Source organism: Conger conger, chromosome 15 (assembly GCF_963514075.1).
Source record: "Conger conger chromosome 15, fConCon1.1, whole genome shotgun sequence".
NCBI classification, from domain to species: Eukaryota; Metazoa; Chordata; class Actinopteri; order Anguilliformes; family Congridae; genus Conger; species Conger conger.
This window is the reverse complement of record NC_083774.1, coordinates 36,852,210-36,868,368: the sequence shown is the minus strand read 5'-3', so window position 1 is coordinate 36,868,368 and position 16,159 is coordinate 36,852,210. Positions and strand designations below refer to the sequence as shown.

At 41.7% G+C, this 16,159-nt stretch overlaps 1 protein-coding gene across 2 annotated transcripts in view; it reads left to right on the top strand.

Moving 5' to 3' along the window:
• Window positions 1-1,747: 1,747 nt before the first annotated feature.
• The window catches only part of LOC133111416 (NACHT, LRR and PYD domains-containing protein 3-like), a 90,131-nt gene continuing 75,719 nt past the window's right edge, over window positions 1,748-16,159 (top strand). For both annotated transcript variants that reach the window (XM_061221755.1, XM_061221754.1), the window contains exons 1-6: window positions 1,748-1,853; window positions 2,532-2,606; window positions 9,179-9,707; window positions 9,958-10,004; window positions 11,837-11,873; window positions 14,039-15,878. In XM_061221755.1, coding sequence (XP_061077739.1) covers window positions 9,254-9,707; window positions 9,958-10,004; window positions 11,837-11,873; window positions 14,039-15,878 — 2,378 coding nt within the window. In that variant the 5' untranslated portion in view covers window positions 1,748-1,853; window positions 2,532-2,606; window positions 9,179-9,253. The remainder of the gene's footprint in view (window positions 1,854-2,531; window positions 2,607-9,178; window positions 9,708-9,957; window positions 10,005-11,836; window positions 11,874-14,038; window positions 15,879-16,159) is intronic.

Genomic DNA, 16,159 nt, shown 5'->3' with positions numbered 1-16,159 from the left:
GATTGGATAAACTACCATTGACCTTGATTCTTGCTATAGGGGATGTGTAAAGTGCTTGGATAGAGCATATGAAGTCTAACTAAATCCAAATCTTGACATAACCAAAAATAAGTAATATCTCTGTCCTCTGCATAATCGTGGTCAAAGTACACGCGCTGCTCACCAACATAAATCCCTTTCTTCTCCCAAGCGGCGCTAAGGACTTTTTCCTTGACTGCGAATTGTAGGAAATGTACTACGATACTGCGCGGCGGTTTCCCCATGGGTGATTGTTGAACCAGTGATCTGTGGGCACCCCATAAATTCGGACGTTATTACGCCCGGAGCACCCTTCCAGGTCAGTGATTTTATTTTGCATAGCCTGTTGATTTTTCAGCAGCTGAGTGAGAGTGTCCTTGACCCCTACGTCCCACCTTTCAATGTCCGCCACTCTGTCCTCCACCTCACACAGGTGCCCGACCGCTCCCTGTATTTCTCCGGTCACTTCTTGTAGTCTCTGGTTGATTTCTGCCGATAATCCATCCATTTGTGTTTTCATATCGTCACGGAGACTGGACTGTTCAGCGAGTTCTTTTTTCACCTCCGACTGGAGTTTAGACATCCCCTCGCACATTACTTCATTCATTACTTTCCGAATTGAGTCTAGCATTGGGTTAGCAACATCACCCTCTGCTCCAAGTTCGTCATCTTGAGAGCCCTCCCCGTCCGTCTCGACTTCTTTCTCCATGCCTCGTTCTGTGATTTTATTCCTTCTTGTTATCACACCCTTTCTAGAATTATCCCCATTTCTGTGTTAGTATCCAGCTGCTTCAAAGTTAAGTTTTCGGAATTAAGGGGATTTTGCTAGGCCACTACAGGAGCTCACAAACTACGCTGCCATATCATTCTTCGTGCCACCGGAAGTCTGTCTCATATTTCTGAATGGTAGAAGCCTCTTCTTTGATTTAAGTCTTCAACTATGTGTGTGCAACTAAATTGTACTTCCCTCTAGGGTCTTTCAGCGCACTTACCCCTGGTTATGGGTATGCACTTTGTTGTACGTTGCTCTGGATAAGAGCGTCTGCCAAATGCCAATAATGTAATGGAATGTAATGTAATGTGCAGTAATGTTTTTGAGATATTGACACTTTTATAGGACAAGTATTATTGAAAACACCTGTGGATGTGTTGAAGAATAACATTGTAGTTGGACAATTCCAGCATTATGGTTTTTACATTTGGACACAAAATGACAAAACAAAATAAGATCAGATAAATGATAAAAAATCGTAAAAAAGGTAGTTTGGGGAGACTATAGGGTGAAGTCAGCGTCTTTACATTTTAAGATTTAATAGGCATTCACTGCGAACAATCTACAGTATCAAACAGTATTTGACATGTAGCAACTGATTTTATTGGTTTCACATTGCTAAATTGGGTGGGGCAATGCTTTTTCAGAGAGTGGTGAAGCAAACCACCCCTCAAACCACCTGCCCTTTTGAACATTGTCTGATGAAACAGATCCCAGTAAAAACAATGATAGTGATACTTGAATTAACTTTCGTATTTATTGCAAATAAATTACAGAAAGCGAGAAAGCTTACCGGCTTTTTGATTTGAATCAGACATAGTAAGACTCTTATACACACTGTCATGTTCTATAAGAACTGTGTCTTTTATTTGTGGTTGACACCTCTCTAGACATCACAGGGGTCATCGTTTCCTTTGTTTCATTTTCTCAAGTTTCATTTCCTCATTACCCATTTCCGTACATGTGGTCACGCTGCACGGTTCTACCATTCTACAATCGTTTTTAAATTTTTAAAATTTTTATTATTAACCATTCTACAATCGTGTCTTGGAAAGTATCGGTTGTAAGTATGTCATTTGCAGTAGCATATTAATGTGTACTGGAATAGTCTTCCTATTGAATTGAGAGAGAGCAATAATTACCTATTAAACATAATATTAAACATAAACTTAAGAGATGGCTTAAAGCAATCCAAACATGCAATCATGAATAATCATACTACCTCATCTCTGGCATTGCCTCTACATACTCTCATTGTTTTTATATACAGTATATCTGTTACTTTTGTAATGTATTTATGTATTGTATTGTATTGTATTTTATTGTATTGTGCTGAATTGTACTGCTTGCTGAAGCATTGTATTGACAACATTAGCCCACAAATTTGTAACAGTGCCCAGGGACAACAGAAGAAGATTAGCTCATTAGCTAACTGTGGCACAATTACAATGATGTGGAAACTGAAATGTTGATTAGTGTGCACTGTCCATGGTAGGTAGGTAACTGGGTAGGTAGGTAAATAAATGAGGAAATAAATAATAAGCTGTGCATTGTCTGCTGAGTTATTGTTTCTGCAGTATAACCACAATTCGGTCCATTTCAAGTTACCATCTCCAGTGGCTGAAATTGATGAGTTCACTAAACAGATAAAGCCACCAAGGGAGGCTTGTTCAACTGCGCAGAATGTTGTGTTACTGGTCCTGTAGGTTGATTTACTTGATTGAAACTATTGTTCACACAGGCAAGGGTCTTGTGCTTCAAACAGAGGGAGGATGCGGTCACAATTTTGTGGACATGGACATTATTTTAGCTAGAGGTAAGGTAGTACATTTTGTCAATTTCTGGTGGTGATTCTTGTTATTTAGTTATTCACTTTTAAATGGGTTTACTAGCCAGCTAGTTAGGTACTGTGACTAGAGTTGCCACCCGTACTGGATTCTCCAGGACTGGAGAAGTGTCGAGTGTTGCATACATTGGTATTGCTTAATGAAATGTAGACAGCGTATCCAGTGTTCGTTCCTAAATGTAATGTAACAAATGGTGCAGAGACGTTATTAACCTTCACAAATTATACTCTTTATTTGTGTAATGAAAGAGGAATTGGCACCAAGCACATGGTAGTTGTGCACCACATTCCCTCAGGCTCACGCACCCTCGAGAGCGATTGAGAGTCCGGCATACTCAGTTTGCCAGCTTTGTATGTGTCCAGGATTTTTACAGGACTGAGGTAACCCTAACTGTGACACGTTTGAGTGACTGCTTGATATCTTTGTTGAAGTTGTTTGTGGTGAAGTTGCTTACGTTGGATTTTCTAGATTGCTGCAATGTTAATGTAGCTAGTTAGCAAGTGAGCTTGCTTGTTATGTCCTACCATTTTTTCTGGTGAGATTACTTGTGATCTGAAGTGATCTGAACACACATTAATGTGTGAGGACGGCTGGAAATCCTTAATGTCTAGCCATTCCTTGCCTCCGTTTAACAACTCAATGCCTCTGTTTCTTCATGTTAGTTAATCTAACAGTTGGTGTACTATAATGTTAAATGCTCCATTGCCTCTGTGTGGTCACTGTTCACACAAGTGTTTGTGATTTACGGTATGTTATTTGAGTGATTTTTATCTGCATTATTTTATTTCTGTGACGGATGTGTCGCTTTTCTTTTTTTCTTAATCCCGCCAATCCCGGAGGAAATCATTATTTTTTCATTTCAAGTGCAAGTACATTACATTTAGGTGAAGCCACTCTGTACCCACCCACCCAAATACCATAATACAAAGATGGACAGACAGACTTGACAAGACTTCAGAGCAAGCAGAAAACTGAAAATGAAAAACACAGGACCTGACAAACACATATTTAGAAGCAGGTGAGAGAGGCTTGCAGATCTGATAGATGTGTCAGTTAACTAACCTCAAACTAATTATTGCAGACAGTATGGCAGGAAGAAATTAGCAGAAAGGAGAGAGGAAGGGAGGAAAGGAAGAGAAAAGAAAGCATTTCAGTATAATCAGTGGATAGAAGAGAGGATGAGAGGAGCACTAAAGGAGTATAGGGAGTCAGTTGAGAGAGGGCTGAAACCAAACACGCTTTCTGTCGAGAACCATGTAACGCCTTATCAGTGGCAAAATTGTTGGCACAAGCCATGCTTCTGGTCGAAAACCTTATTTCCCTGAAGACACTGAGAAATGGCTTGCTGCACACTTAAAGCTCAGAGAGGGTTCCCCCTTTCGAAAAAAGTGCAGCCTTCCAGTAAAATGGTAAACGCCGATTGGCTGCCATGTAAGGCACCAACCAGCTCATCAGGAGCAATCAGGGGTTAGGTGTCTTGCTCAGGTACACTTCAACACACCCAGGGCAGGGGGATCAAACCAGCAAACCTCCATCTGCCATCTCCTGAGCCAATGTTGCCCCAGTATGCCCAGCGAAGGGGCAACATATATAAGGGGTTTTTCAGAATGAAAGGGCCCCCGGCTATTATCCGAGGCCCGGCTTCAAATAGAATCCCGGACACAATTTGAGGACTTACTGTAGCCACAAAAAAACAAAGGGCAAGAGAAATGCCAAAGAAAGCTTGTATCCCCGTAGGGCTTGCCAATATATCTATGGTGATCCCAGTGACCAGAAGGCCTCAGAAGACTGGGTACGCTGTGAAAACTGCCACAGCTGGTACCACGAGACTTAATAAATAAGAAACATATTTGGCTTAATAAATAAGAAGATGTACATTGTGTGCACAACTAGTTTGATGATGTCAAAGACAAATAGTCAAAAAGTGGCCCAATTTACCCGATTTCACCAAACACTTTCTAAAAACTTTTTTTTTAAAGAATTCTAAAGGGTAATGCAGAAAGTTTGATATCCATGTAATGTAGGAGGCTTGGCTGAACATGAAAATAGCAATTTTGAAAATATTTCTATTTCTATTTTCATGAGGAAATGCCAGCGTTATGCATGTGGGGGCGAGAGTTTGATCCCCCGCCCGGGCTGTCGAAATGTCCCTGAGCAAGACACCTAGCATGGCAGCTAATCGCCGTCAGTGTGTGAGTATGTGAATGAATGGGTGAATGGAGAAGCATCAATTGTACAGCGCTTTGGATAAAGGTGCTATATAAATGCCTGCCATTTACCATTTACCATGCGACGCCATTGCGTTATGGATGTGATCTACGATCTACTTCTCAATCAAATTCTATCATAAACCATTTGTTGTCATATGAAATGGTACTGAATGTCAATTTTGACATTTTGAAAACCATCTGAAATAGTTTTGAATGTTTTCAAGATACCATTGATTTAAATGGTAATGGGACTAATAAATCCATTTTTAGGCATTTTCCTGTTACTAGCCAAGATCGCATCAGATTGGTAACATTATCGACTGTTTGATTTGAAAAACTACATCCCGTCATAACACAAAGATAACATAAAGATTCTATTCTATTAGGTATTTCCTCTGAAGGAATTTTGGATTACTACAGTCCCCTCCAAAAGTATTGAAGAACAAGGTCAATTCCTCAGTTTTTGCTATACACTGAAGACAATTGAGTTTAAGGAGTTTAAGATGTCCATGAAATGACAGATCCGAATTTCAGCTTTTATTTCCTGGTATTTTCATCTAGATTTGTTAAACAACTTAGAACATATCACCTTTTGAATCAGAGCAACCCATTTTTAGGTGAGTAAGTATTGGAACATGACTGACAAGTGTTTCTTGTTGCCCAGATGTGTTTGTTGCCCTCTTAGATTGATTGGATAAACAATAAATAGTTGTGAATAGTCTTTGGTTTTGCCTGTGAATACGGCATTTGTGTGAGAAATTATGAACCAACATGGGACCAGAGAGCTGTCTTTGGGAGAAAAGCAAGCCATTTTGAATAAGAATAGAAAGGAAATAAATCAGAGCCATTGCACAAGCATTGGGGATAACTTGTACAACAATTTAGAATGTCCTGAAAAACAAACCGCTGGCATCCTGAGAAACAGACATCGGACAGGTCGACAAACAGCAGTTGATGACAGAAACATGAGAGCTGTGAATAAAAACCCCCAAAACATCAGTCAGTGACATCACAAACAACCTCCTCAGGGCAGGGGTGAAGGTATCTAAATCAACCATTTATTTTTCTATTTTCATTTTGGGCCATCTCAATAGTTAAAAGGTACAATAGGTCATTTTGGACTTCTTACGGTCAAGAGAGGAATAGCAGCACCTTCAAACCACAACTGGAATTTTCCGATTGTGCTCAACCCTGTTTGCCCATCCTGACTGTAACTTTGATTTGCCCCTCTGCTCACCATATAGTGGCTCCGGTAATTTAAAGTGTTTCCAGCTGGATTCCATCCTTCCAACAGGACACTTTGTTATTTTTGCTTTTCTGGGAGGAGATCTGACCTCTTTTGGGGGCTGGCTTCAAGCTCGGTAAGCTAGAGTTACTTCACTCCCCTTCTTAAAACCACTGAAGAGGATTGGAATCACTTACCCATTTCTGTAATTTGCAGGATATCGTCTGTTAAAATGAGTATACTACCAAATATAAACTACATATTCTCAATGACTGCGGTCCAACCAACATGCAACTTCAATACTCTAGACTCTTTCAGTTGTTGTTTATTTCAGGGTTTTTCCCTTCAATCTCCTCTTCAGGAGGTGAAATGCATGTTCAATTTTATTAAGGTCTGGTGATTGACTTGGCCAGACTAAAACCTTCCACTTTTTTCCCTAATGAAGTCCTTTGTTGTGCTGGCAATGTGTTTTGGATCTTTGTCTTGCTGCATGATGAAGTTCCTCCCAATTAGTTTGGTCGCATGTGTAGGGGTCCTTGCACGGTCTCCAAAATATTTTGTAGGGTCCTCACAAGGGGCTCCAAATTATGTGGGGTCCTCGCACGGGCCGCCAAATAACGTAGGGATTTTACTCTCTACGAAACCGGGGCGCCAGTTAATGTTATGTAGCAGTATAACTGCAAAAAGTAATCAGTCTCATAAAATTACTGTTATCAGAAATATCTAACCACAAATTTAGTATTTTAATTAATAATTAAAATAACCAATATTAATGATTAAACATACCGATAACCTGAAGGTTGGAAGTTCTTCGAAAGACTGCTTTAACTCGGCTCTCAAGTCTATGTGATTCCAAAACGGACACCGGGGTTTAATAAAATATATTTATTAAACAACGTACAAACACATAACAGATAAACTAACATAAATTTAGTTGGGTAAATTTAGGGTGTGTGTGTGCGAGTGTGTGGGTGCGCGCAAGCGCGCGTGTCGCTTGAACAAGGGAAAGATAAAAGTGGGAGTAGCTAGCTTGGGTAAGCTAGAGTTCTGGGTGTGGTAATGAGGTAGAGTTAGCTGTGAGAAGGGACTACTCACGTAGTTTTACTCTCTATATGCGCAAAGGACGGCAAATCAATTCACGTACATATATGTGTAGCTAACCAAACACATTACAATGGTAGAATGGTAAATATTGAAACACAGATTCACAAAAACAGTTAGACTAAACTAAACACTGGATATGCCTGAATGTTTGTTGTCTTACTGAGTCCATACGCATTGCTGGATCCAAAAGATGTGCTGTCCTTGTAGAAGCGGCGATGGTAATGTGAATGTACTGGGGAGGTGCGCAGGCTGGGGCGTCTTAGCCGCGCGTTGTCGTCTGGTCCACTCGGTTGCTGGAAGGATGTTCGCTTGTCCTTTTTCCGGGTGGAAAAGTTTGTCGCTGTTGTTCGTTGGTGAGCTTTGCAGGAGTAAACTGATGTAGCATTCCGCGTACACCAGTTTCCACACGCTATAGGCCACGAAGTTACCGCAAGGTAACTGGGTGTGTCCATAGGCCTGGTAGTGCGCTGTGCAGCATTCAGCCTCTGTCCGAGTCTCGGAGCAGATGAGCCGAAGCGAATGGCCAAAAAGGGTGCGTCGAGGAAGGGAATGAAGAAAGGGAAGAGAAGAGGCAGAAGAGAGATCCCAAGAACGTGTCTTGCTCTTATACGGGAAAGTTTATTGCTCCCGCCACTACGGGATTGGCTGAAACATGCTAGACGTCATGCGGGGTGGACGTCGCGGAATTGTCCTGTGGGAATGTGGAAGTTGTAGTTCCTACACATGTCCCCATAAAAAAGTGGCAGACATAATGTTTTTGTAGACCTCTGAATTAATCCTGCTGCTACCATCATGAATTACATCATCAATTAAGATTAGCAAGGCCACTCCAGAAGCAGGCATGCAAACACTACCTCCACCATGCTTCATAGAGGAGCTTGTATGTTTTGAAGCAAATCCTTTCTTTTGCCACACTTTGGCCTTTCCATCACTTAGCACCGCTGAGGCTCATTTGTGGCTCATTTCTTTACTTCTTTGCAAACTGTAATCTCGCCAATTCTGATTACTAAAGAATAGTAAATTGATGGAATTTATAAAGGACCTTTATCCAAAGCTCTGTACAAGTGATGCTTCTCATTCACTCATTCATACACCAATGGCTCAGGAACATTTGGGGGTTAGGTGTTTTGCTCAGGGACACTTCGACACACCCAGGGTGGGATCGAACAGGCAACCCTCCAACTGTCAGACGACTGCTCTTACTGCCTGAGCCAATGTCGATGAGTGGTTGCATCTTGTGATACAGCCTCTATATTGTTGCTCTTAGTCTTCATCAAACAGTTGATTGAGATACCTTCACATCTGCCATGTGGAGATTGTTTGTGATGTCACTGACTGATGTTTTGGGGTTTTTCTTCACAACTCTCACAATGTTTCTGTCATCAACTACTGTTCATATCACATTCACAGCAGCTTAATGACAATTAAGACTAAACTAAACAGTAGCTAATGCCTGGGATGTTTGGCCTGTCTTATTGAGTCCAATCACGCATAGCTGTCGCAGGTGGTGGGTGACCTGGAGAGAGGGCAATCATGGAGCCGTGAATGAGGAATTGGAATCCTTCAGCCTAGGCGACGCAATGTCTGGTGGCTTTGGTAGGGGGCCAAAAGTTTGTTTAGCTGTTGGTTGTGATACACATGGTGTGTACCAAGTTCCAGGTTGTTTGGAAGTTCTTCCCGGTTCTCAGTGACTGTGAAGTGAGCTAAACTGCGCAATCGTATCTCGGCCTCACATCCCAAGTTTTATATGGGCTTCTAAATTTATTTTGCCCTCTGTGTGTTTCCAGTGCTACAGTATTGGTTACAGTAGCTTGTGTCCAGCTTGGAGGCGAGTCAAAAACAACGTGTTTCATGTGTCCTTATGGGAAATGTAGTTTCCATTGCCCCTACAATGGTAATAAGTACCTTCTCTAAGATGGTCAGTAATATGCAGGAATTGTACTGGTATCTAAAGGATATTTCACATAATTACTTGATGAAGATCTGCTTTCAATTCCAACAGGTGAGGACCACATCTACTGATCTTGGATCAGTCCCTCTCCATTCCTCTATCACAGCTCAGAGTGGAGGCAGTGCCATGGACCACAGTGAGCAGAGCCCTACTGATGTGGGATTGCCCCCTATCTCTATCACAGCTCAGAGTGGAGCCAGTGCCATGGACCACAGTGAGCAGAGCCCTACTGATGTGGGATTGCCCCCTATCTCTATCACAGCTCAGAGTGGAGTCAGTGCCATGGACCACAGTAAGCAGAGCCTTACTGATGTGGGATCACCCCCTATCTCTATCACAGCTCAGAGTGGAGCCAGTGCCATGGACCACAGTAAGCAGAGCCCTACTGGTGTGGGATCACCCTCTATCTCTATCACAGCTCAGAGTGGAGCCAGTGCCATGGACCACAGTGAGCAGGGCCGTACTGGTGTGGGATCACCCCCTATCTCTATCATAGCTCAGAATGGAGGCACTGTTGTAGCACCACTGATATATCAATCTACTCTTGGATCGGGGACTACCATCAGCCAGTCTGATAAAAGTAAGAACGGATGCTTAATTGTATATACATAATCCACACTTCCATACAAACAGTGGCAAAGTTCTTTCAAATTATATTGTGCATGTACTGTATACTTGCCTGAATTTGAGATTGAGAGCACACTTAGATTATATTTCTACACATTTATTAGTTTATATTTCAAGTCGATAAGCTAGTATATAAGTGTGCAACAGGGGTCTGTAAAAGTAGCAGATGTTTCTGCTTGTTAAGCCAGTTTATGTCCCGGCAGGTATTACCACAGGAACTGAGCAGGAGACAGGGCTGGGAGGCACACAGGTATGAAAGTACTACAAAATAAGTCTCACCGGCCCAGGGTGTCAGGATGGCAGTTATATTCTGTATTATGTACTGGACTATATAACAAAATAATGTTTACAGAGGATAGAATATTCTAAAAATATTTAAAATAGTTAATGTAAAATAAAGTGTGTAAAATAATTGGATGGAAAAATGACCCCGTTTCATTACTCTTTTTAATGGTTATTCAATTGCTTTTTATGCGGACCACATTGCAAATGTGCTAAAGCGTCCATACACTAATGTATGAATAGGATTTGTTGTACATTTTGTGCAAACAAATTAGAAAAGTGTACAAGATGTTGAGACGGGTGGGTGGGGGTTGGACCCAAAATGCACGACTCAGAAACAATAGTTAAATAAAGTCCCATCAGGGCTTTATTCGGGACGAATCCCAGGAGCATAGTCAACACAAGCAAAGTCCATACACGTAGATCCAGCCGATAAAACAATAAACAATCAGAAAGCACGGTGCCGAGGGAAGAGGCAAACTCATAGTTGGTAGACGTGCAGGGAGGTCCGGTAGCAGGGGAGCTGTCAGCGGGGGCAGAAGTTCAGGTGGATGGCAGGCAGAGTCATAGTCGAGGGCGATGCGGAAGTCAAAACCATAAAACAAACAGTGAGGCAAAGGTACAAAAACAGTAGGCGAGGACATGGTCAAAAAACAAGCGATGGTCAACGAAACAGAAATCAATAAACAGTGGTCGATAAACAGGCTTGGCTCTTAACGTGTAATCAATGGTCATAATGCTCAACTGTTGCTTTGACGGACAAGAGGCAGACAATTTTGCAACGAACAGAAGTGCGACTGGGCTATAAATGCAGGTGTAGACAGGTGTAGACAATTAGTTAGAGAGCAGCAAGGGAATGGAAAACAGGTGCGATGGATGACAAGTTTAACAAGGTAATTAGTAATCGTTAGTAATAAACCTATCCTGCCCTAGCATTAGTAAATTAGTAAATGACATGCACAAGAAACGTAAGGTAACATGAACACATGATTAGTTTTACCCAATCCTGATCTAGCGTTAGTAGTTTTAGTAAATAGACAAATAGAAACAATGTGTGAGGGTGTGAGTGACAGAAAGGGAGAGAGAGAGAAAGCCGGAACGCAAGGTTTGCGGAAAGACATGTAAAAGTGTATGTTTAAACAACGACCAGTCTGCATAACAATAAACATAAATCAAAACATAATACTAAACGAACTAAGACGATAACCATTCAACATAACAAGGTAATATAATCGTAACGAAACTAGACATGACGAGAAAATAAATCGTAACAAGAAATAAACTAAACAACATGACGAACCTAGACTAACATAATACATGATAACACACTACGTGACTAAGACAACATGAATAAACATAAAACATGGCGAGACAGACCTGAAACGTGACAAATAATAATGTTTTTATATTAAAGGAGTTACATGGTGGTTGAATGCGACACTTGCCAATTGTCTTTCAGCAACAATAAAACAAGTGCATATGTTTTTATTATTCAGCCATTCCAAACATATTTTTCTAAGCCTAAATTTCCAGGTTGAAAATAATATGACACATTTTAAACGGACATATTTAATACTTTCATCATGTTTGTGTTTCATCAATACCCTGTTGTGCAAATTGCATATACAAACCTAGAAAGTGTGACCAACCACCATGTCCTTCAATACTCAGTGTTCCATAGGTCAAGAGTATGTCTGTGGTGGGTCATTTGGCCCTTGTGCTGCCAGTTGAATAGCCCTGTTCTATAAGGCTCTGATTTTGATTTATGCTCTTGAAATTCCTTTTAATGAATTTCCAAAGAAAGACAACCTCCAAGGAAACCTGAAGAAAGAAACAAGTAAGTAAATCATTTTTAATCCAAACCTCTTTGTTTAAATAAGATAATCAAGTGGCCAAGCAGCACAGGTGCATAGGTACTCTATTGTAATCGCTGGTTTTATTGTTATATTTCCATTTTAGTAAATTCTGGCCAAACCGTCTGGTTATTTTTGATGAAAACCAACCAGGCAGTAGGTAGATCCTTGCACAGTTTGGACAACCTGCGAGTCATACCTTGATCGACCTCATGGTGGTGGTATAACAAGCCACAATGCGTCCAATTATCAGAAAACTCTGCCATATTGCTTAAGTGTATTAATGTAAATCGGTCAATAGGTGGCACTATAGCAAACAAATGTTTGTTACTCCTAAACCATCGCCTGATGAAGTTGAACCGTGAAATCGGAGCATGAGCAGTTCCTCACAAAGACAAGGTCTAGGACATTGCGCCTTATGGGTTGGAGGAGAGTGTTGCAGGGAGAGGCTGAAGGAGTGGAGTAGCAGTAGGAAGGCAGCAGCCTGGGAGGCTTCAAGGTGGATGTTGAAGTCTCCAAGGAGAATCAGTGGGGTGCCATCCTCAGGGAAGGAGCTGAGAAGGGTGTCTAGCTCATCAAGGAAGTTCCCAGGGGCCCTGGAGGACGATAGATAACTGCAATGAAAAGGTTAGTAGGGTAGGATACTGCAACAGAATGGAATTTAAAAGTGGATATGGACAGGTCAGAGAGGGAGAGAACAGAGAATTTCCATGAGGGGGAAATTAAAAGACCAGTACCACCGCCAGGGTGTGCGAGAAGGAGAAGGAGGATGAGAGGGCAGCGGGAGTGGCGGTGTTGCCAGGTGTGATCCAGGTCTCTATTAGGGCAAGGAATTGTAGGGACTGGAGGGAGGCATATGCAGGGATGAAATCAGCCTTCCGAGTGGCAGACTGGCAGTTCCATAGTCCCCCTGCGACAGCAAAGTCCTCACAGGGGGTCAGCGGGGGGTAGCTGAGGTTTGAGGGGTTCCGACGCCGTGGAGGCCCACGTCGCAGGGGGTGTCTTCGAGGGAGAGAGCAGACTGGGATGGGGTGAAACAGAACATCACAAACTGGGACGGAGCGACGCTCTGACACGCCTATTTAAATCGCCTACAATTGCTCACAAGCAATATCAAATCAAAGCTAATCTACTGATAAATTCCACAGCTATTTAAGCTATTTAAGACAAATGTTCAATCACTCTACAGATATGCAACCAGTAGAAGTGATTAACAGCAATAGAGACAAACAAACTGGCCCCTGCTGTTCAAATTAGCAATTTAAAATCAAATGTTACTTCGTCTAGAGGAAGGTCCGCAGCGATACTAGAACACCTGGTTAGAATGATGCACTAATTCTGCTTTTATGCATTATGCATTTGCATTTGTATTTTTTTTTTCAACTATTTTATTTATCCAACCTTGTTTCTCTGCTGTGTTTGTTGTTGTGCCACTTTTCTCCTGCTGCTATTTGCCCAAATGTATATCTTGATTTTGTTTCTGTCCTTAGGACAAGGAATGAGAGGGGTGCATGGAGGGTTGGACCCAAAATGCACGACTCAGAAACAGGGGTGTAATAAAGTCCCGTCAGGGCTTTATTCAGGGAATATCCAGAGAGCGTAGTCAAAAAACAAGCAATGTTCGTGCACCTAAAGTAGTCTCATAATCGGTACACCATGCAAAAAGTCCGGTAGCCAGGAAAGCTGTCAGTGGGGCAGAAGTACAGGCGGACGGTAGGCAGGCTCAGGGTCGAAAACCTATCCTGCCCTAGCGTTAGTAAATTAGTAAATGACATGCACAAGAAACGTAAGGTAACATGAACACATGGTTAGAATGTTAGTATTACCCAATCCTGATCTAAAGTTAGTAGATTAGTAAGAAGACAAGGGAAATTGAAACAATTAAGGTGTAATTAAGGAGACTAGACTAACATAATACGTAACATGACAATAACGTAACTAAGACAATAACTAAACATGAAACATGACGAGACAAACATGAAACCTGACAAGGAAGATGTTTTTTATTTGTGTCTTTCAATCACCCTGTGTGTTTCTGTCTGTTTATGTACAGCACATTTAATTGCACCTGTTGTAGGAAATGTGCTTAATCAAACTTGTTTTACTGATTGATTAATGAAAGGTTTAACATTGATTTTCCTCTTCTCAGGAGAATCCATCATAAAAGACCAACATAACCTGAAAGAGCATCTGAAGAATCTTTGTGACAACATATGTCAAAGTTCAGCAGAACAGACCCTCCTCAATAAGATCTATACAGAACTCTACATCACAGAGGGGGGAAGTGGGGGGGTCAATAATGAGCACGAGCTCGCACAGATTGAGACAGCATCCAAGAGACAAACCACCCAGGAGACTCCAATCCTCTCCAATGACATCTTTAAGCCTTTACCTGGCCAAGAGAAACGCATCAGGACGGTGCTTACAAAGGGCATCGCTGGCATTGGGAAAACTGTCTCTGTTCACAAGTTCATTCTGGACTGGGCAGAAGGAAAAGCCAATGGGGACATTGATTTTATCTTCCCTCTTCCTTTCCGCGATCTTAATTTGAAGGAGAAAGAATGTAGTCTGGTGGAACTTCTCCAGGATTACTTTCCAGAACTTACTTTCCTGAATAATCTTTCCCCAGAAGAGATCAAAATCATTGATCGTAAGGTAAAGGTTTTGTTCATTTTTGATGGTCTAGATGAGTGTCGACTTCCTCTAAAGTTCAATAGTGGAATTTGGCGTGATGTAGAAAAACCAGCCTCAGTGCAGAAGCTACTGACAAATCTTATTGAGGGGGAATTGCTTTCCTCTGCTCTCGTCTGGATCACCTCCCGGCCAGCAGCACTCAGTCAGATTCCACAGAAGTACATCCACCGAGTGACAGAGGTACATGGGTTCAATGACCCACAGAAGGAGGAATACTTCAGGAAGAGAGTCAGCGATCAGAACCAGGCCAGCAGAATTATCTCACACTTGAAGTCATCCAGGAGTCTCTACATCATGTGCCATATACCAGTCTTCTGCTGCATTTCTGCGACTGTTCTGGAGACAATGTTGGATAAAACTGAGAGTGGAGATGTGCCCAAAACTCTGACTGAAATGTACACGCACTTCCTGCTCATTCAGACCTGTATGAAGCATGAGAAATATCATGGCTCCAATGAGCCAAACCCAGAGAAATTGTCAGAGTCAGATACAGAAATCATCCTGAAACTGGGGAAGCTGGCCTTTCTACAGCTGAAAAAGGGCAATCTGATATTCTATGAGAAGGACCTGAGGGGGAGTGGCATTGATGTCAGCGAAGCTTCAGTGTACTCTGGTATGTGCACAGGGATCTTTAAACTTCAGGGTGGGTTACATCGGGAGAATGTCTACTGCTTTGTGCATCTGACCATTCAGGAGTATCTGGCTGCCTTGTTTGTATTTCATTCATGTGTAAATGAGAACAGAAATGTACTCAGAGCTCAATTTCACATTGGCCAAATGCAGCTGTCTGAGTTACACAGAAGGGCAGTGGATCAGGCCTTAGACAGTACAAATGGACACTTAGACCTTTTCCTCCGATTCCTTCTTGGCTTCTCTCTGGACACCGTTCAAAGTCTCCTTGGAGAACAACTGACACAGACAGGAAGCAGACACAAGGAGAAGTCTTTCTTTCAAAGACTATGGACACCGACAGAAAGCAGATCAGAGAGCACTCAGAAAACAGTCCAGTACATTAAGCAGAAGATCAGAAAGGAATCTTCAGCAGAGAGGATTATTAATCTGTTCCACTGTCTGAATGAACTGAATGACAACTCTCTTGTGGAGGAAATCCAGAATTCCCTGAGATTGGGAAAACTTTCTGATAAACAGCTGGACCCACACCAAGCTTCAGCTCTAGCCTTTGTGTTACTGATGTCAGAGGAGACCCTGGATGAGTTTCACTTGGAGACCTACAACACATCAGAAGCAGGTCGTCAGAGGCTGATACCAGTGCTCAGGAACTGCAGGAAGGCCATGTGAGTATTATGTCATGAATTATGTAGGTGATTAACAGCGTATTTTCACATTATCAATATCTAATCACAATGAAATTAAATAAAAATGTTGAGCAAGAAACATATATAAACGTATACTGTATATATATTTTTGAATCAAGCTGGTGCCCTCATTTAATGTTCTGAATCCAGAACATAAGCAGCATCAAATGCAATAACTCCTTATTTACTTATCACTTTATTTATTTATTATTATATATATATATATTTTATTTTCACCCAATTTGGTAGGTAATTGTACC